At 35.7% G+C, this 23128-nt stretch overlaps 1 protein-coding gene across 2 annotated transcripts in view; it reads left to right on the forward strand.

Moving 5' to 3' along the window:
* Positions 1-23128, forward strand: part of tafa5a (TAFA chemokine like family member 5a) — a 168587-nt gene that overhangs the window by 14534 nt on the left and 130925 nt on the right. The window contains exon 1 of one of the 2 annotated variants that reach the window (XM_059511508.1): positions 20658-21289. The exons of the other annotated variant lie outside the window; for it this stretch is intronic. Within the exon in view, the coding sequence (XP_059367491.1) occupies positions 21181-21289 (109 nt within the window). The 5' untranslated portion in view covers positions 20658-21180. Of the gene's footprint in view, positions 1-20657; positions 21290-23128 lie in introns of those variants that run through there. 2 annotated transcript variants of the gene reach the window in all.

Here is a 23128-nt window from a genome sequence, read left to right on the forward strand (position 1 = left end):
TGGGCGGGACCAGCGGAGAGACAGAAAATTCATAGCTGGGCGGAACCAGCGGAGAGACAGAAAATTCATAGCTGGGCGGAACCAGCGGAGAAACAGAAAATTCAGGGCTGGGCGGAACCAGCGGAGAAACAGAAAATTCATAGCTGGGCAGAACCAGCGGAAATGGAGCATAGGAACTGACTGGAGGAGGTAGGAGTGGGAGACTGATAAGGTATACAGGGGGATCAGGGGCTGGACGGAACCAGCGGAGAAACAGGGAGATTAGGGATTACCTCCATAGACCAGTCCATGAGATCCATAAGTTGCTCCATATTTCCCGATACCGAATACAGCTCACCCTCAGTCGCAGGAGTGTGGGCAGGGCTTTCCTCCACGCCCACGATCTCCACGAGGACTCCCACGATGCACGGTGTTGCCGGCTCACACACCTGGTCAGTCGCGCACTCGAGGTCCTGCTTTGGCTCGGGCTCTGCGGCTGCGGTGGGCTCTGGCTCCGTGTGGCTTGATGGTGGCTGGCTGGTCTCTGGGACGGGAGTGGGGCTGGAGATATCCTCTTCGGCGGTGCTGATAGTAAATGAAGAACCATTTTTCTCCAGCACCCACTCCACAAAAGCGGCGAAATCCTCTCGGGGACCGTTCGCTGGTAGGCGTGCCTTACTCCGCTCGCTCAGGCCGGCATAGAAAAAGTTAGAGAGCGAGCGGTCGGGGAAGTGAGTAAGGCACGCCAGTTCTAAAAAGTCCCTGGTATGGTCCTCCAGCGAACGGTCCAGTTGCTCCAGGCACAGGAGACGGACTGCTGGGATGGCCATTCCGGGAGAGGGAGTAAAAAAATAAAAAACCAAGAAGAAAGAAAAACGCCGCTAAAATAAACTATACTGTTTGGGTCCGTGATTCTGTTACAGATGAGGTAGTGCTAAACATAAAACAAAGGGAGAGAAGAGGATCTGGAACAAATAAGGAGTTTACTGATGACAAAGGGGGTACAGACTATATTAACAAGATTACATTAACAACGATATCAACATTCAGGTTAGCACTCACATACAGCTTTGACAACGATAAACAATAACGGACGAGGAGGAACTGAACAGAACGGGTAATTATACACACAGAAGGTAATGAGGGAACTGGAAACAGGTGGGGATCAATCACTTAACTAAAACAAGAAAAGGAAGGTGACCAAATAAGGAAACAAAGTTCAGAAACGTGACAGTAAGTGGTTTGACAATTGAAAAGCTATTTTATTTTCCTTGGTCTAAAGATATTGTTCATCCAACTAATGGAATATTTGTCATCATTTACTCATTCTTCCAAACTTTTAAAATTTAGGAATGGAGCAACCTTAGATATGGAGTAAAATGTCATTTGTCCATCTGTGCTTGTAAATATTGCATTTTTATTTGTTTAGTTATTAATTTTTTGAATAAACTCAGGTCTATGTTGACAGAAGAAGCAAAGGCCTGTGTAGAATCAATCTGCTGTAGATTTATACTGAGTTTCTCTGCTAGTGGTAGCCACTTAATTTCAGCCTGTAGTCACAGAAGCACGCCTTGCAGCTAGTCTATTGTGTCCCACTCTCTCTTAGCCTGGTATAATTGAGTTAAATTTTGAGGCATGCCAAAGTGGAGTCTCGCAGCTTCTGAATAATGTAGCTAAACTGCTCCTTTGGCATGTAGAAGAAATCTGGCAGTGTTTAAACAAATACAAAGACTGCAGAACCCCCATCCCCCCTCAATACTTATGTAATCGCAAACAAGTAAAGATGGTGAGTTTGCATGCTTTTCTAATCCCATTAAACTCACAGTAAACCTAGGAGCATGGGAGTCCTGACCCTTTTGAAAACTTCTTTCATTTATTAAAGAATGCAGTAGATAGGTTTTTCCAAGCAATTTGCATTCTGGGATTACCTGCCTGCCTGATCTTCGCTAGCAGCTTCAAACCCAATTTAGGCAGAACAAAGACTGCAAACTTCAGGCTCTGTGAATGCACTTTGCCCGCATGGGAATTATATTTAAACTAATATTCTTCTTTTAATGCAGATATGTCAGGGTTTTATTCTAGAATGTATAATGCAGGGTCACCTCTTGGCTCCCAACAGAAAGAGAGCAATCTTGAATTCTAAGAAAATGTATGCAATCCCGAACTAATTTGAAGAGACATCTACAGTATAAGTGAGCCCAATGGAAGATCAATGAAAGATAGGGGGGGGGGGGGGTATGGAAGGAGTGTTATGTGAGTGTTAGAGAAACCTTGGAAAGCCAGTATTCATAGAAATGGCTTCATGGTAGATCAGGGCTGGGTGGTAAGATGGTATACTGTATAGGCTACATGCAGTGGTGGAAATGTGTCAGATGGTAAAGATTTTATTTTTAAGCCATTTATATTGTGCTAGATATAGCTTCTTGGCTTATATTAGGTTGTATGTTATTTAGAAAGACATGCCAATAGGTAAATATAGTGCAGAATGTGTTTTGTATTTATTTTACATTGCAAATATAAAGAGAAAATAATACAATGAACTACCTGTGTAGAAAAAAATAAAAAAATAAAAAATAAACACATCACCATATGTTTATGTTGTATGTACTTTCCTTGAGTTTCTGGTAACTATTGTGATACACCTGGTATAAAACTACTAATATTTTGTACATTGCAAAAGGAAAGAATAATAATTTGTTAATCCACTTTGCATTCATTTATCATTTTGCCAATATTTAGTGAATCATTTGGGTAAAGGTTTAATTTAACCTCAATTTTAAGCACCATTCTCTTGGGGGGGGAAAAAGTGAATCACTAAAGCCAAGACACTGATTGCAGCTATTGGTTTAATATTAACAGTGTGAGAAACCGGAGTGAAATTCACTGCTCAGCATGGCCTAATTCTACTGCAGATGCCTTTAGTCAAAGGTATTAACAAAGGGATTCTATTAAGAAAGTGGCAGTGCCAGTTGGGCAGCCTTCTCCTTTTGGCACCACATGCAATCCACTCCTCGACATTTCAATCTCTTCATAATGATTTATCAGCCACCACAAACAGTTCGCATTTCTACAGTATGTAGCAAACCAGCCCAGATCTAATGTGCTTATGTCAGTAGCTTAAACGGTCACAATAATTGCCATCACAGAAAACACCTGCTGTCGAAAGACTGGAATACTAAGTTCAGTAGAAAGGAAAATGGCAGCCAAGGCCCAATTATTATCTTCCCTTTCATTTACAGACCCAGCGGCAGATTTCTGTCTCCACTGAGATGGTTTCCTACTCTGGCGGTGTCACTTGTGCCTCTATTTTATGGCTTGCCTTGAGAACAGACTCGTGTGCTTTGCATATTGATGAAAACGAGACAGGTTTGGTTGAGTCAGAGGAGAGAATGTGCACATTTGATCCTTCAGGCGATAAAGTCCTTTTTTATTTTTGCAGTTCCTCCAACTTCATGTGGCACTTAACACTGTTGATTGTTCCAGAAACTGCTACTGTTCTGTGTTTTCTTTTGTTGAAATACATTTTCCTCACAGTTGAGGCGAGTGAGCAGCAAAAAAATGTCAAGAACATGTCCAGGTCATATTTCAAACCAAAATCAAAATACTACATGATTGATACTTCATGATGATAATTGTATAATATGTATGATTGCAATTTATTCTTTGATTGTTTATATTAAAGGTGCATTGTGTAATATTTACAAAGATATGTTAGCAGAAATGCAATATACTATACATAACTATGTTTTCAGATATTTATAAAAACCTTACTTAATGAACTGTTATGTTTTTTATTACCTTAGATTGAGCAACTTCTATCTACATACACCACGAGTCCCCTTACATAGAAGTCACCACCATGTTTGTACAGGAGCCCTAAACGAACAAACAGCTCTACAGAGCATGTTTTCTCACTTTGTTGTTCTTGCAAATAAAACTGACACAGTTATGAACAAGTACATTAATATTTGCAATAACATTGATTTACTTAATAATTAAGTAAATATCATTCCTTAATTTACCTTTGTAAATCTCATTGCTCTCTGGTGTCTTTACCGATGACATCTTTGCCTATGTCGGCCACCGTAGCTTCTCTAAAGGGAGGGGTGAGCTGGGGACTGAGACATTGGTTACATTTCGCTGCAACTTTAATTGTATATTATGTGTGAATAATTGAATTATCCACATCACCAATTTACCCCAATTGAACTTATTTATTCTCATTGATGATTGTCATTAAATTACCATTATTGCAACTGTATTTACTTGAATAAGTGATCCTAGTGTTTTTTTTATTTATTTTTTTATTATAAATTAAACGCAGTGCATATACAACATTATGCATTGCAAATACCATACAGTTTAAATAAAATACAATGTTTAAACTATTTAAATTCTTGATCTTAAGGTGTGAAATGTTACCTGGGCTAGTTTTTGTCTTAGTTTTGTATATCAGTGCAGTTTCAGTATAGGTTAGAGCTATAGGTTCTAAAAAATACTTTTTACCATTGACAACAATATCATTATAGTCATGCTACATGTTCAGCACATGACTGTCCTCTGACCACAAGCCATGTTGGAATAGATTTGGGCCATTAGTGTATTTCTTTTGACCAGATTTTATATTTCCAGCCCAGTACCTCTGGCTCCACAAACCTTTGATGTGGCAGACTGCAGCGTCCCTACAGATGCCTCTGCCTAGGTCCCTGCACCGGGGCACCTCTGATCCTCCAGCTTTGGTTGCCTCCTCCCTGGCTGTGATAAAGGCTTGGCTTGAATCTCCCAGGATGCACCTGGCCTTGTGTTGATAATGGCCCAAGCAGGATTTCCCAGCATGCAACATGATCACAGCCAGAAAAGGGAGTGGGCAGGGCTGAGTAAACACATCTGGTCTGTCTGGCCAGGACACAGCCTTGATGTGTCCCATCAACTCAGTCCCCTTCTTTAAAGGATAGGTCTCGGCTAACCCCCCATGTGTGACTCCAAAATTAGATCGGGATGATTGATTACACGCTCTTTTGAGTCCAGCCAGGAGGAGAGAGGTAAGACTTATCAAATCCTTCAAGCCCATCCTTCGAACTGTCATGGATGTTTCATCAAAGTCATTCGCTGGACCCCTGGATCTGTTTCATCAACTCAGCACTCCAATGCTGCTGCAGAAACAATATTGGAGGAGTTACCTCTCATCGATTCCTTTTCAAAGTCCTCAACCAGTCTTTTTTCTCCAATAGTGCTGTGACTTTAACGACCTCATGTAGATCTAGTAGTGAGAATGCTCCATTGATTTTTGATGGGCCACCACTATCCAGCATTTACTGAGTTTATCATGTTTACTGTGTTAAAAAAGAGAAATGATCCTAAATGCGAAACTATTAATGAATAGATGGTACACTCTGATTTTCAAGAGTGGGGAAGAATGGGTGTCACAGTAAAAGCTTGTTGAGTGTTGAGTGTTGCACCTAAAAGCTGCCTTTTAAATTACCATTAAACTGTGAGATTACAAAAATAATTAGCCAAATGCATTTCTGCACTGTTTATAAATGTCAAAACTCAACAAACAAGATTTTTAATGTTAAACTAAATGCTTTTAAATAGGCCACATTAATTGTATGCATCTCCAAGCACTGTGTTTTGTTTTGAAATTACAAACATGATTAGTCATGTATCACGGTTTCAATTATTAGCTGTTTGTTACAAAATCCCACTTGAAGTTTGTCTAGACATCATATGAAGTTATAAAAAGGCATGGATTTCTTGGAAATAAGACTTCTCCAGAATGAGTACCAGGACTAACAGTTCTTACAACAAAAAACATTTATGGATTTGTGCCTGCACTGCTTCAATAGTTTATCGGAAACTGGCCCAGATTGGTTCTATGAAAACTTGTATGTTACCCTGAATTGATTCTCGGTTGGTTTTACTAAGCTCATGACTCATCTACTCTTTCACCCTGGGAAGATGTAGCCAAGGGGATCATTATTTTATACTGTGCAGGCATCCCATCGCACATTGTGGCATTAGGAGAGTGTAGTTACTGAAGACTGTGGATAGAGAACAAACTTTGACTTCCACTGTTTCCCCAAACAAAAGAAACACCCATCATGTCCTTGATCCACTGAAAAATCAGAAAAAGCATTACAGGCATTGAGGGGTAAATATAACATGTTAAGTTGTTAAATACCACTGCAAGTAAATTAACATTTTAGATCATTTCCTGTTATTGAATGTGTTAGCTACATCCAGTAAACCTGAGTTGTAAATCCAATGGTAATCTACTTTTCCGAGGTGCTCTGAGTGCTTCAGATTCTCCATAGCACAAATAAGAACTGGTATTTTGACTCCTGCACACTTTAAAGAATAAATACAAAAAATGTCCTGATGCTATTGGCCATGAGTAATGGCAGTTTGGTCTCATTATTTTCCTTGTCTGCAAATTAGGATCCGCAAACAAGTTTCAGATGTGGGCTGCCTATATGGAATATTCCCTCTTGGAATGTGTTTGTGTGTGTGAATGAATTTTGTTCACCAGGGCCCATAGGGCCTCACGTCTGTGAGAGGATGTCTTATCAGAGGCACTCCAGCATGGGCCTCACAACTTAAACTGAGGGCCACATGTTTATTGAGTAATTGAAACTGAGCAATGCGGGTATGAATTCGGCGTGCCTGTCAATCAGTCGGCTCAGGGGATGGAGTCGCTGACAGCCTGTGGCCTGACTAATGTCACACCAAAATTACAAAATCAACAGCATGTTATCCACTGCATATAAACAACATGGCGTGCACTTCTTTGCAATAAACAAGCCAGCAAATATATATATATATATATATATATATATATATATATATATATATATATATATATATATATATATATATATATATATGTTTTTTTTCTCTTTGACTCCATCATCATCCTACCCACGTTCTGTAAAGATTCAATGGTAGTTTTATCTCATTTTACTTTTTCAGACTTTTTGTAGCTTGAAGTTCTTATGCACTTTAATGCACATTTACAGGTAAATTGAGTCCAATGTGGAATCTGTGTCTGTAGAACTTCACCGAGAGCTCTATAGATTTTCCACAAAATTGGAATGCCAATCATTCACAATTTAACACATCCTTGTCCCTCACATGTTTATTTATAAACATATAGTCCAAAATAAACTTGCATCCTATTTGATACAGCATTTTGTTTATGTTCAGGGAATTTTTTTTTTTTTTTTTTTACAAATGGCTTACCTGCAGTATCTTTGCTGGGAAAGAAAGCATATATAGTTTCTAAAACTATGGTAAAAGTGTTTACAGGTCATAACATGCGAATTTTAAAGAAATCAAGCCTATAAATTGAGAAGAAATAAAAAGTGTGGGTTTGTTACGGCCACTAGTTGTAATTTCAGCTGGATGCTGCAGTGAATATGTTTTGATACGTTTTTAGAGTTTTGCAAAAATGTAGGTTGAGACATGTTTTTCTACTGAAATCAGCGTTGAAAATTTAAGAAACAGTTTTACACCAATTTTATATATACTTCCAGGCATTTTCAGCTACTAATAAGAGTATTAATATCAGGTCTCTTTAAAAATGCAGTCATTAGTTCATTAATGCATATATTTAACAATCAGAATGATAAAAATAAAATGCCTATGAAAATAACTTGATACCTTAAAATGACTTGAATATATCTTTGCATCCTTACCTCATTTAGTATACAAACATGCAAATTAGTCCCCGCCTCCAATTAGTCATGCATGCTCAGACTACCTGCTCCACTTTTACTTGATCAACTGAAGTAGTAAATGCTATAAAAGGACAAAGTGGCAATATTAGAATAATTCAGCCGTATGTACCAAAAAATTGAAGTAGAGGAAGAGTGAATTATAAAAGGCCGTCTACATGTCAGTGTATCAGAATGGTATTACATTTTATGTATTACTCTCTACAACATTGCACACATAACAGTAATTGATATCAATTATCCTTTGGCTTCACTATGTTATCAGACAGCTAATAATGTGTTGCTAATGTTACATAAACCATGTACCAATTCACCATCTCAGACCATACCTTAGAATGAACATCTTAATAAAAATTGCTAGCAAAATAAAAAGTCCCACCCTGTAAATTCATGGGATTGGTTACATGTTTGGTAACACTTTAGTTTAGGAATGATTCACACTATTAACTAACTATTAACTATGACTTTTGCTTCAATAAACATATAATTTGCTGCTTATTCATAGTTAGTGAGGTAGTTGTTAAGTTTAGGTATAGGGTCGAATTAAGAAATCTAAAATATAGTAATGCAAAAGAAGGCATTAATATGTACTTTATATGTACTAACAAACAGTCAATATGCTATTAATGTGTGTGCTAATAAGCAACTAGTTATTAGTGTCAATTGCAATAAACTAATGTTTCCACATGTTTGAGATGGTAGAAAATGGTGCATTTTGGACTCTTTGTTTGGTACACTGCAGTGTTGAGCAGAAATGCTTAGTAATATTAGTGTTAACTGATGTAGTTGCAAATTGTTGTCTTTAAACTTTTTTTTTTTTTCAATCAACATATAAATGTAAATGTAATTATATTTAATTGGAATATAGCAGTTGATCTACCAGTACACAAATTGTATTTGGCAGGCTTTTAAAAGTGTGAAATGAAATGGATATGACATCGCTTTTCTGCACCGCTAGAGTGATTATTCACAAGACATTTATAGCCTAGATGATCATCTCAGAAAAACCCCGTAGGTGGAACTGAATCACATTCTGGTAGGTGCTATGCCACTCAAGCCACCAACATTAAAGATCAATTGGAATGCCCACATATGTATTTCCTATTATTATCAGCTTTGGATAATCTTACACTACCATTAATCAAACATATATTTTGATGTGTTTGTGCTCATATTTATTCTCTTGTTGTATGTAGCTATATTCATGCCTTTTTGAGGTAAACAATATTTTCACTCATCCAGAGATAAAAGCACCATCTGTAGAGAAGATGAGAGCATCTTATCATGCATATCAATGCATTTTCTTGTTTTTCTGCATTCAGATACTCTGATTTAGTCTGCATGGTGATATTGTAGCTCTTTGTCCTCAATAAATGCGCCCTCGTTGCACTGTCCCTTTATTCTGTGCAGTGTTAACAGTATAGAGTGAGTATAGGTTTCCTCTTATTTGCCTGCCTCAGTGCTTTTGTCCAGGGTTGTTGACATGCACTGAATTTCATTCCTGGATTGGCCTTCATAACACAAGCATGATAACACAACCTTTGCTTTATGGGATATTGTACAGTACATGTATTACAAACATGTATCAACTACTCAAATAAAATAATTTACAAGCATGCCAAAAACAATATTATTCAATTAAAATAAATAAAAGGATATTATTCAAGTCCACAATTTTTATTTAATATAAACTTTTAAAAGCATGATTAAAAAAATAATAATAATTAATTAATTAAACCACTCAATTCCAACTCCACTCAAAAAAAAAAAAATAAATAAATTGCATGAAAGAACAGACACACGATCTGACTTCAAAAAATTTTGCAAGACAAAATCACATAGCTCCATTCCACAATGTATAGTGCACTGTAAACACAGAAAAGTGGGGTGATACAAACAGTGAACTTTCCAAGGAAATTTAGTTATGAGCTGATTCCCAGACTGTAAACTGCAAATCTAAGAGTATTTGCACAGTGCAATGCATTGAATTAAACGCTTTAAAGCTGAAAAATGGTGCAACAATAAGGCCACAAAAAAAAAAAAAAGAAAAGAAAAAGAAGAAGAAGAAAAAAAAAAAAGCAATATACAAAATACCAAAATACAGTGTTTGAAAAATACAGTTGAGCAGGAATTAAGATGTGTTTTCCTTAAGTTTATTTACATATTTATTTTTACCTTTATGTCTTATTATAAATGTGTTAGTTCTGAAGCAGTCTATTTTAATTGCGTTAATATCTACAGTTTTCTCTCACCACAAAATATCTTGTTTTTTTTTTTTTTTTCTCAGATGACTACGGTAGAAAAACCATACATGGCTTTCTGTAATTGCTGTGTATGCTTTGCTTTCTTCTCTAATTTAGAAGAAATGATAAACAGCTCTTCACTAACTAACTTCTTATTGCTCAAAGCACAAAGCAATTTTAAATAATCTGAGTAGACACACACACACACACACACACACACACACACAAAGTTTATAAAATAATAGCAGAACTGAATTCCTGTTCATTTTAAGAACTCGATTTTATTTGGGGATGTTTTGATGATGATAGTCAAAAGATGTCTGCCACTGTCCCAGGTACAACTTCCCCATGAATGTTCCTTATTAAAAAATTATATATAACACACTCACTGGCCACTTTATGAAGTACACCTTGTTAGTACTGGGAACTGGCGTAATTCTTCGCATAGATTCAAGATTTAACAAGGTGTTGGAAACATTAATCAGAGATTTTGATCCTTATTGACATGATAGCATCACACAGTTGCTGCCGATTTGTCGGCTGGACATCCATGATGCGAGTCTCCTGTTCCACATCCCAAAGGTGCTCTATTGGATTGAGATCTGGTGATTGTGGAGGCCATTTGAGTAAAGTGAGCTCATTGTAATTGTTCTGAGATGATTTGAGCTTTATGAAATGGTGCAATATCCTGGTACAGGTTTTACAGGTACACTGTAAAACCAGTTAATATAACTAAAAAAAATAAAAAAATAAAAAATAATAATAATAAAAAATAAATAGTTGAAACTGATTACATTGAAATTAAGTTGTATTAACTATAAAATGTATAAAGTTGAAGAAACATAATTTTTAAAGTCATTGTTACTAAGTAATTTTATATCATATATAATTAATTCTGATACTAACTTAAAACTTACAAGTTACTATAACATTATTGATCAAGTTAATTTTAAAAAGAGTTTTTGGTTTCACAGAACCAATTAAAACTAAAATAAAGATTACGTAAAAATTGTTTGTTACATTACAGTTACTTTTACTTAGTCAAAATATTAGTTTTAATAAAAAAATAACTATACACTAACTATACTCACTCTAAAAAAAAAAAAAAAAAAACATTAACAATTTAAATGCAAGTTACTTTAGAAATGGACAATATGGATATCTGAAAATCACCCATCTGTAAATACTTCCTTAAAATGGGTACACTTCCAAATTTCACATCTAACAGTAACTTTAGAAATAAATAAAATTTAGAATAGAATAGAATATAAGATAAGGACTTTATTTTTTTCTGTCATTTTCATTTTTTTTCTGCCTTTCAAGTTAAATACTAGACAAATATTGTTAAAACAAATAAAAAAATACACAATGCACTAAAAGTGACATAAGTGAAATGACTTTTGTAAGCTTTGTTCAAACACTGAGGAAACTCTACTGACAAAAGTTGATATTCAAGATTCAACACTCTGGGTCTCAGCTTCCCATCCACCAAGACTCATCAAGACTTTCTGGGTAAGGTCAAATATATTGTCCAACTCTTTTGGGGAACTTAGATCAAAGGTGTACGTTAGTCCAAAAAGCATGACAAATGCATGAGCCAATGTGGGAAATCTTTAACTATGTTACCTGAAGTGAAAATTCAGTCTTCTCTGAGCAGAAGAACATGGCAACTGTTGACCTGTCACTAACGGAGAGGAAACAAGGTGATGCATCATCATTCTCTGGTTCATCAGATTGTTCTACCTGAAAACAAAAACAGAGTAATGTTACTCTACTAATGTTACTGCTAATAAGTGACATATTTACATCTACTCCAAACAATTATATCCCATACAATAAACTACAATTATAATTGATAGCCTATATTCAAAACCTGGAACTAGACAGTGTATGATATCTGAATGGAAGGTGAGATTGCTGATTACCAAACAGTTTCAGGTTGCATTTATTTTCATTGTATTTTTTCCCATGGAAGCCTATTGAAGCTATGTAAGAACAAAAACGATTTGGGTACCAACAATCTCTCCTGCTATTCAGATGTCATTCAGGCTGTAGTTCAAAGTTTTGAATATGTCCTTTATAACTGTAGTAAATATTTGGTGTTATGTAAAAGAGTGTAAATGAAGACTAGGCAGCATTTTCATTTTTAGTGATCTATCTCTCTAAATTCTAAAAGTGATGATACACAGGGCAACTTTTTTGAGCAATGTTGCTTAGGCACTTTCTCATTGAGAATGGGCAACAAATTTATATCCAGATACATTAGATCGGTTGTGTGCCCTGTGTCCAGCAAAATTGCTCAAAAAGTTTCCCCTTGTATCATAGGCTTACTTACATCCCACAACTTTAGAACACTGGAGTCATCCTGAAGCAAATAGGTGGAGAGAGCACAGAGATCAGCAGCTCATCATACATGGATGTCAATATTTCCTTGAGAATTAGAGAGTTGAGTATGAGAATTTTGAATTAACATGAAATCTAATCAATACTATGCATCACCCTAAATCGTCTGTATGTATGACAATACAGTCAAAATCACTCAAAGTAAACTCTAGTTTCTTTAACAGTCATTAAGAAGTGTAACTACTGACCTGAAGTGTCACATATCCTAAAAATCTTACTCAGTACTTCAGACACTTTTCCTGTGGGATCAACTTTAATTCTGGTTCTTCAGGTTGATGGTCATAATTTTAAGAAACTCAGAGCAGATCTGCAAAAATTAATAAGTGAGTAAGCCAAGATATATATACAGTGTACTGTAAAAAAAACACACACAAAAACACAATTTACTTCAATTGTCAACTGCAAGTATAAACCTGACACACTGAAAAAAAAAAAAAATTAACATTTGCTGTCAGTTTACTCATCCTTCGGCCAACTATGATGTAGGCTACTTTCTTTCTTTAGTAGAATACTAATGATGATTTTTAACTGAAGTCGTGTTCCTTGGTGATTAATAAAATTGAAGTCAACAGGTGCCACCACTTTGTAAGTCAAAACGCAGATACAGACAACACATTATAACATTATGAGCAGGTAAACGAGAGTCTGGAGCTCAAGACTTCTGTGCCACTATGGGTATTAATTTTGTGTTGCTTGTTTATGTTTTTTGACTCGCAAAGTGATCGCACCCATTGAGCTGCAAGTTCAACTAAAAATTATCTTTTGTTCTACTGAAGAAAGATCATCAGATGCTTCTTGCAAGGCCAAAGAGAGTCAATTAATGGCAAATTTTCATTTGTGGGCAAACTATTACTTTAAAGGGATAGTTCACCCAAAAATGAAAATTCTGTCATTAATCACTCACTCTCATGTTGGTTCCAAACTTGTAAGACCTTCATTAATCTTCGGAAAAAAAAAATTAAGATAATTTTTTTTTTATTTGTAACATCGGTAAAATAGTCCATGTGACATCAGTGGTTCAACTGTAATTTTAAGCAATGAGAATACTTTGTGTACAAAGAATGCAAAAATCAAGACATTATTCTACAGTCTCCTCCAAGTCACCGCCCTCCACCATTATTACGATTAACGCGTATTAAAATCCATAATTGGACATCAATACAAACAAAACTTCCAGCTGTTTTACTTTTAATCTCAAAAGAAACAGATTGAGAAATTAGTCAGATTGTAATATTTGCCAAAACATCAGGAATATTCTATTTAAAGCACATGACACAAATCAGTTATTTAACTTAATTGGCATTATGTGAAATACGGTGCTTAATTTGATCCCATAATAAAAACATAACATTTTTAAATATATTTAAAAAATATATTCATACTGTATAATTAGATTTGTTAAATATAATTAAAATTTTAATTAAGAACACAAATGTCTTATGTAAATAAAACAAGCTTTACCGGTATGGCTTGAGCCAACTAACATTACTTGAATACATTTATAAATACCTGTCATTACAAAAATGTACAAAAATTAATAAAATTATTGTGAAACCTCTATTAAAATCATAACTATATGTACAGCAATGCTGGCCAATTATAATTAAATATACAACCCGAAACCATTTTGAGGTCATTACACTTTGTTACCCGAAAGCTTTTTAATGTGTGTGCACACTCGATGCAAAAAGACAGACTTTGAGCCTTTATCATTTTTAACAGTTCAATCGATTTTTGACCTTTAGTGACAGGCAGTGTTATTCTATGTGGTGTGTGCTGTGACAGCCTAATGATTTTCACAAAAACATGTCGTAAAATAAAAATATAACATGAAAATTTGTATATAAAATACGTTTTAAAAAAACATGGTCATTGGTTACTAGTTAAACCATGGTAAAACAACGTTTAGCTAGTATTTGTAGCAAAACTGTTGTTATAGGCTTTAACTGATAATAAAAACGCAAAAAAAAAAAAACCTGGCTTGCCTACAATACATTTACTACAGTAGGCTAATACCATGGCTAATTTTTTTTAAGGGATTGTGCATAATAAAATTAATTAAATGTTTTAATAGATTATAACATCACAAAATATCAGGGAGTGAGATTTATTTAATTGTGATGTGAAAGAGCGTTACTGTAAGCGTCTCTGCTGCTGTAGCCCATCTGCTTCAGGGTTCGATATGTTGTATGTTCAGAGATGGTATTCTGCATACCTTGGATGTAACAAGTGTTTATTTGAGTTACTGTTGTCTTTCCATCATCTCTAACCAGTCTGCCCATTCTCCTCTGACCTCTGACATCAACAAGGCATTTTTGTCCACCCAAATACCACTCACTGGAAATTGTATCTTTTTCGGACCATTCTCTATAAACCCTAGAGATGGTTTTGCATGAAAATTCCAGAAGATCAGCAGTTTTTGAAACTTTCATTGTACTCATTGTACTTTATATATCCCCCCGTCACCCTATACCCCCAACCACACCCCATAAACTACACCCCTGCTTGAATGTTTTCTTCTATCTGATTAGTTTGGACTGTGATGTAAAGTATATCACCTGCGTGTTTGATTCAGATTTGAAGAGTTTGCCTTTCATCAGAGCTGATTGAACGACGTCAGTCTTTGTCTATTTTTAAGCCAGGCAATTCGGTCTTTATACAGAAGTTATTTGAGCAGTTAATGAGCTGTCGACAGACTGAGCATTTAAGAGGCTAATGAATATTCATCAGGTAGTGTGCAGAAGCGTGGAACACAAACACTGATTCACTCATGTATGACAGCATAAAAACTGGTGACAAATGGGCTGAGAACAGGTGAGATCTTTGTCTCTCCAGTGAAATGGAAATGATGGATGCGACCAGAGAGGTGTGCGGTAAAAATACTTGGGGGGTTTGTTCTATTGGGAGTTATGTGCCTCGCAATAATCTTAACCTGCTAAATGGTTTAGCAGACTGCAAGATTTTCAGTGAGATTTAATAAATAATTATTTATTTTCATCATTGTGGCTTTTTCCTTGTTGTATGTGCAGGATAGTCCTTAGGTGTTGTTAGGTATTAAATCAAGTTATTCAAGCTTTGCAAAAAGTCAAAAATATATATTTTATATACAGTACTCTATGTATGGAATTTAATATAATACTTCTTGTGTATCTGTATATAAAAGCAGCTATATACTTAATGTTTAATATCATGGGGTGAAAACCACTGGTACGGCACCTGCAAACCACTTTTCAAACTGCTTAAAGAAGATTAAGAAAATGAGTTGGATAATTGAACTGTATAAGCATATGGCAATAAATCTGCAGAAAGTGGTGTTGCAGTAGCAATATTTTGGCTGAATATGTTCAGTAGAAGACAGCTAGCTGTTTTCATTCAAGTCAAAACTATTGCCATACTTTAAAAGGATCTTTATAGTTCTTCATAAGTTTAGTTTGGGAACTGAGTGGTTTTATAGACTATTCTGTTGTCTTGGTGGTTTGGTGGCAGACCCAGCAATTACCTTCCCTTGTAGTATGTCACAGGCACACATTATTGTTGAAAAATAGTGCTGAAGTTGTTAGGGTGCTCTCATTGATCAGAAGTGAGTGATAATCATCTTCTAGTGTCCATGATTTTTCAGCTTAACTGATCACAATAAGCCTATTTTAGCACCTTAGTATCACTCTTATGTCATCATTCCTGTGATAATTTTAAAAGTGTCAAGGCACAATGAAAAATGTGTGCTCCTAAAAAAAAACAGCACAGTGGAACATCAGACAAACAACAAACCTGATATAATTGTGAGATAGAGAAATTGATTTTTTTTCCTTGTGTAAGCTTTTTTTATTATTATTATTTTTTAAACACACAACATAAAGAATATATTTGTACAGTTGTCAAATTAACAGTATTATGTATAGTTTTGATTTCAGTGGTTAGAGTAGTAGTCAATACACTCTTAAAAATAAAGGTGTTTCACACTGCCATAGAAAGTTTTTTTTTTTTTTTAAAGAATAAAGAACATTTAACATCTGAAGAACCTTTCTGTTTCACAAAAGGTTCTTTGTGGCGAAAGAAAGTTTTTCAGCTCAGATTATAAAAAGGTAAGAAAGAAATGGTTCTTTGTGGAACCATAAATGGTTATTCTACGGCATCGCTATGAAGAACCTTTTAAGCACCTTTATTTTAGTATGTACTAAAAATAATAAGAGTTTTCTCATAAAGACAAATCTTAATGTTACACTAAACCATGACATTCTACTGAACTTTCTTGCTTTTATGGAACAATTAATTTTAAAAGACAGCAAAAGCCATTAAACCCTCCCTTCACTGTTAAAACAGCATTTGGGAAGGCCTCCCACTAGATGAAGGAACATGGATGAAGGGATTTGCTCCCATTCAGACACAGTCACTTCAAGGTTATGCACTAAAAACTGCTGCACAACATATTTATTCAATTCCTTTTAACATACTCTAGATATAAATTATATTTACCCTTATAGACTCTAAATGTTTTAAAATTTATGTTGCAGCAGTTTACTCACTAACAAACATGAATCATATTTGTGATGGATGAAAAATCAATAAAACATGCTTTTCTGAGGGCAGTTCTCCAAAGCAAAAATGTGCGTCCAGGCCACATTGCCCCATGCCAGAAAGGGATTTTTAAAAGTGCCAGCTTTGTGAATAAACAACATCTTAAATTCAGCTCTGATCTTTGTGGTCATCTTAGACCCTTTGACCACTCTCAAGTAATTCCCAAAGGCATGCTTGTGCTGAAACAGCAGGAGCGTGTCAATATAAGTGACAGGTGGTTTTTGAGTAACGCGGCCAAGGACTGTTCATTGGCAATGTGTATGTCATCATCATCCTTAAGGTGAGGCACCTGCTCTGCTTGCTTCATGCAGTCACTCCTGGACAACTCTCATTTAATTGCCATCCAGCTGATTGATGGATCACAATGAGAGTGTGTTACAGGCACTGCAGAGAAATTAAAAATGGACGCCCTCATTGTAAACACTGGCGAAAGCTGATAATTGGCTCTAAATTAGCTGCATAGACAGCTGCATTGATAACACTGCGATTTTGATGCATCAGGCTTGTTAAAAAAATGACCCATAATGCAACACTATCAACTCACCAAAGTTTTTCAAACTTTTTACTACAACCCGAATTCCGGAAAAGTTGGGACGTTTTTTAAATTTTAATAAAATGAAAACTAAAGGAATTTCAAATCACATGAGCCAATATTTTATTCACAATAGAACATAGATAACGTAGCAAAGGTTTAAACTGAGAAATTTTACACTTTTATCCACTTAATTCGCTCATTTAAAATTTAATGCCTGCTACAGGTCTCAAAAAAGTTGGCACGGGGGCAACAAATGGCTAAAAAGCAAGCAGTTTTGAAAAGATTCAGCTGGGAGAACATCTAGTGATTAATTAAGTTAATTGATATCAGGTCTGTAACATGATTAGCTATAAAAGCTTTGTCTTAGAGAAGCAGAGTCTCTCAGAAGTAAAGATGGGCAGAGGCTCTCCAATCTGTGAAAGACTGCGTAAAAAAATGGTGGAAAAATTTAAAAACAATGTTCCTCAACGTCAAATTGCAAAGGCTTTGCAAATCTCATCATCTACAGTGCATAACATCATCAAAAGATTCAGAGAAACTGGATAAATCTCTGTGCGTAAGGGACAAGGCCGGAGACCTTTATTGGATGCCCGTGGGCTTCGGGCTCTCAGACGACACTGCATCACTCATCGGCATGATTGTGTCAATGACATTACTAAATGGGCCCAGGAATACTTTCAGAAACCACTGTCGGTAAACACAATCCGCCGTGCCATCAGCAGATGCCAACTAAAGCTCTATCATGCAAAAAGGAAAACCATATGTGAACATGGTCCAGAAGCGCCGTCGTGTCCTGTGGGCCAAGGCTCATTTAAAATGGACTATTTCAAAGTGGAATAGTGTTTTATGGTCAGACGAGTCAAAATTTGACATTCTTGTTGGAAATCACGGACGCCGTGTCCTCCGGGCTAAAGAGGAGGGAGACCTTCCAGCATGTTATCAGCGTTCAGTTCAAAAGCCAGCATCTCTGATGGTATGGGGGTGCATAAGTGCATACGGCATGGGCAGCTTGCATGTTTTGGAAGGCTCTGTGAATGCTGAAAGGTATATAAAGGTTTTAGAGCAACATATGCTTCCCTCCAAACAACGTCTATTTCAGGGAAGGCCTTGTTTATTTCAGCAGGACAATGCAAAACCACATACTACAGCTATAACAACAGCATGGCTTCGTCGTAGAAGAGTCCGGGTGCTAACCTGGCCTGCCTGCAGTCCAAATCTTTCACCTATAGAGAACATTTGGCGCATCATTAAACGAAAAATACGTCAAAGACGACCACGAACTCTTCAGCAGCTGGAAATCTATATAAGGCAAGAATGGGACCAAATTCCAACAGCAAAACTCCAGCAACTCATAGCCTCAATGCCCAGACGTCTTCAAACTGTTTTGAAAAGAAAAGGAGATGCTACACCATGGTAAACATGCCCCGTCCCAACTATTTTGAGACCTGTAGCAGAAATCAAAATTGAAATGAGCTCATTTTGTGCATACAATTGTAAACTTTCTCAGTTTAAACATTTGCTATGTTATCTATGTTCTATTGTGAATAAAATATTGGCTCATGTGATTTGAAAGTCTTTTAGTTTTCATTTTATTAAAATTTAAAAAACGTCCCAACTTTTCCGGAATTCGGGTTGTATATATTTCACAAATTTCCTATGCTGGGTTTCCATTAATGTTGCAAATCACACCCTTGAGATCCTAACAAAATTATATTCTGCATTTAAATTATATTATGCCCTAAAAATATGCACTCTTTTTTGTTAATAAAACTTTTGAGTGTGTAGCAGAAGTGTAGGCATGTTTTGGGACATACTGCCACATCATAATTGTTTTTAACAGACACACTAACTCAATATAACTCATCACAGTTACAGTAATATGCCCATATGCATACTCCACATTTCAGTTAATTTAATTTACATTACAATTCTTCCATAGCCTACTGGAAAGAACAGACATACCATGTTGAACTCACCTCATGCTTTTTTCCAGATGTAATAAATGTGTTGAGACACACTAATTCTAATTTTGAATACTATTTAGGATGGATACTATTCAAATGTACACACAGCAATAGTCTGTTATTTTGTGACTGAGCAATGCCTGATTTCCAAACTAGTATATAAGATGCTCATTATTTAAAATTAATTGCGTTGTTTCATCATGCTGTCAGATCCAAAGTTGCTGATCTATTTATTTACACATGGAAAATAGACTATAAAAAAAATTTAAATAAAGATTTCTTGTGAAAATTATATTTTTAAGAACAAACAACTACAATTTGTTAGGACTACATAAAGTTGTATAATATTGTCATGGAAATTCATGCAGATATGAAGGCACATTTTATAAGAATTTGAATTTCATTATTTTATTTATTAGAATAAAATTGGACATTAGTAGAACATTTAAAAAAATAAAAAGTAAAAAAAGTAATATTTTTGCATGTCTGACATTTTACTCAATACTGTGAAAAACAGTCGTTGGGTGTTTTGTTCGTAAAATATTTTGTTATTTCTAAATTCACACAAAAAGAGGTAATCACCTTTCTCTATTATAGTTTTATTAAATCAAATATCCCATTTACTGTATGGTCACAGGAGGCCTGGAGCTTATCGCAGCATTTTAAGCTGTAGGAAAGGAAGCACCACAGACAGGTGGCCAGTCTACAACAAGGCTAACAATAACAGACAGATACACATTTACACTCACAGTTATGAGCAATTTTAATCTTACATTTAGCTACATAACCTGCATGTATTTTGGGGGAAAGTAAATGTAACTGTATGTGCCCTATTCTTTTCATTAGCAATCCGTGTAAAACATATTATAAATTTTGAATGAGCTACAAGAAATATAAGTGTAGTTTACAATACATAATACAATACTGAATGATAATAATGAAAAACGTGAATAATATCAGTAGCTAAGCCTTGCCTTGTTGGTACAAAGCGCACGAATGGCGCATGTCAATGACCCACTAACATACGGATACCCTAAAGCCACGAAACATCATGTTTGATTTCATGGTATCTTTAAATCCTGCGGTGCACAACATTTCTGAAAGGTTCAGCACACAAATGGCACAAAGAAAGAACTTAAGACTTAAACTCTGACGTCAGACTAAGGGAACATGCGTTGTGACGCATCCACCGGTGAGCGCTTCTCAAACGCGTCTATTCAGGCAAGTGGAGGCGAAGTATGCGTCAGAGCGGAGAGAAAGTGCGCTCGTTAAGAGAATCAAACCCCGGTAACTGCACAGACGGAGGGGGAGATACAGACTCAACACATCACCAACACCACATGCGTCGCGGTTGGGGCATTTTTTTTACATGATCATTCGAATTAATGCAGGAATTACGGCTGTTTGTAATCTGACTTGTTTCTTGTGGCAGACATCAAGGACCAGTCGAAAATAAGAGGAGAGTGACTGTTCTAGCGATCAGCGCAGTTCTATAAGTGCGTAAACCAGAGATTTTGGAGAGGATGATCACACATCATTCGCCTTAGATCCACGCAACAGCCACACACAAACTGGAAATTTATGCATTTTTGCAATGGGCTGTGAAAGCTATAAAACATCAAAAATATTGTTTCCTTAAAGTTGGCATCTCTTGAAAAAGAACGGATTCCTTTCTTCTAAATCTTTGAAAGAAAAGTGCGGCAAAGGTGTTGGTTGTTGTATGGCAATAGAATTGAGATGTGGTGTGGATGCTGAAGGCAGTCAGGATGCTGATGCTGAGAGTTGCGTGGGCTCTAGCGGGAGCGGCGATCTGCTGTTTTCTCATAATTCTCATCCACTCTCGCTTCCTACGAGAAGGTAAATGTGTGTTTTAATCAATAACATGCAGCGTGTTTTATTTGCCTATCCTCGGAAATCGTACTTGTAGACCACTTTAGTCTTTTTCTTGATGATTTGATGGAGGAATATTACAGATTTATTATTTTTATGATTATTTCAGAGTGGGCAATCATGTCGATATTTCCCTTTAATATAGAGAATACGTGCTGAAGGAGAAATATTAACCAAGCGAAACTAAGCCAAACACCCCGCTGTTCTGTTTTGTACCCGTATTAAGATTTACCAGATAATATTCGTGCAACACTGACATCTTAAATCTTATTTGATTGATGGCTTTAAATTAAATCATCTTCAAAAGAGGTAAGATGTGATGCATATCGCATAAGATTGAGCTGTGTTTTGAGTTAGTGATTTAAAGGTAAGGTTTTTTTTTTCAATAGATGGCACTGAAGTCTATCTAAAGGGTAAAACAGGTTAAAAGTGATTATTGTCTCCCATTAAGTTAATCTAAAATGAACTTCTAGCTAGTATATAAAGTGCATAAAGTATTCATAATTCCTCAGTTCAATAATAACTTAACAAGCTTCTTAAAATAATAACTGCATATTTTCCCTTTTCCTAGTGTATACCTATATATATATATATATATATATATATATATATATATATATATATATATATGTGTGTGTGTGTGTGTGTGTGTGTGTGTGTGTGTGTGTGTGAATATGTAAACTGTAAAAAAAGCCTTATTATACAGTATTATTACTGCGATTACAATTACTCACAAGAACAATCTACGAGATGTTAAATACAGCATAATTGTATGCAAGTTTAAAGTATTAATTTATAGTATTTTCTCTAACAATCTACTAACATAATTTTAGATTTTAGTCTATTAAATACTTATTGTCATTTATTATTTATCTTGTGTCATTGCATTTTTTGAAATCAATAAAGCGATACAAATCCAAGGTTAAAATAAATGCAGTAATGTACTGATTTGCAAACAGCTTGAAGGGGTAACGTGTCAACACGAATGCTGAAAGGTGAGAAATGGGAGCCACACAGACAAGTCAGCTAGATACTGCTGCTTCACCTTTACACACTGACACAGTAGATATAGGATGTCCTTTTCAAGAGACATCTATCCTGGCTTCTGCATGTGCCTTAAGGGAAGACAAGAGCAGTTTGTTTATAAATGAGACAAAAGGTCAGCTGGTTTCTCTGCTAAGCTGTGGGGATTGGAGTGTGTTTTCAACCTGTCCCTGTGCTCCCGATGTAAATATAAAGATCAGTCTAACAGAAAAAAAAAGAAAAAACAAATTACCTTCAAGGTGAGCCAGAAGTTAACAGACATAACGGTTGGGAGGGGGGATGTAAATAAAGAAATGGTAGAAATACACTGAATGTGTAAACTTTGAATAATAAATGAATTCTAATAAGTTTACATGAGATTTTAAAATCGTTTTCCTTTGGTTTTGCCATCAGTGCATGAACAGATATGTGCAAATTGCATAATGCTAGTAAAGATATGTATATGCTTTGGGTAAATAATGGGCCGTTTGTGTGTGAGAGAAAGAGTGTGAGTGTGTGTGTGTGTGTGTGTGTGTGTGTGTGTTTTGACCTTGCAGAACTGGAAGGTTATTTAGCATAATTAGTATATGACTGTGTGTCAACACACATTTATTGACCCGATTCCATGCTTGATGACAACAAACTGCTCTTTCAAAGAATTTATTGTCTTTTGTGTGATACTCATACAATATACTGTAGCATTTGAGTATATGAGATTAACAGGAGTGGTTATTAAGAAGCTGCATAAAAGTTACCACTCAAGGCAAGCATTGAGACCTTCTG

The sequence above is a fragment of the Carassius carassius genome, chromosome 26 (genome assembly GCF_963082965.1).
Source record: "Carassius carassius chromosome 26, fCarCar2.1, whole genome shotgun sequence".
NCBI lineage: Eukaryota > Metazoa > Chordata > Actinopteri > Cypriniformes > Cyprinidae > Carassius > Carassius carassius.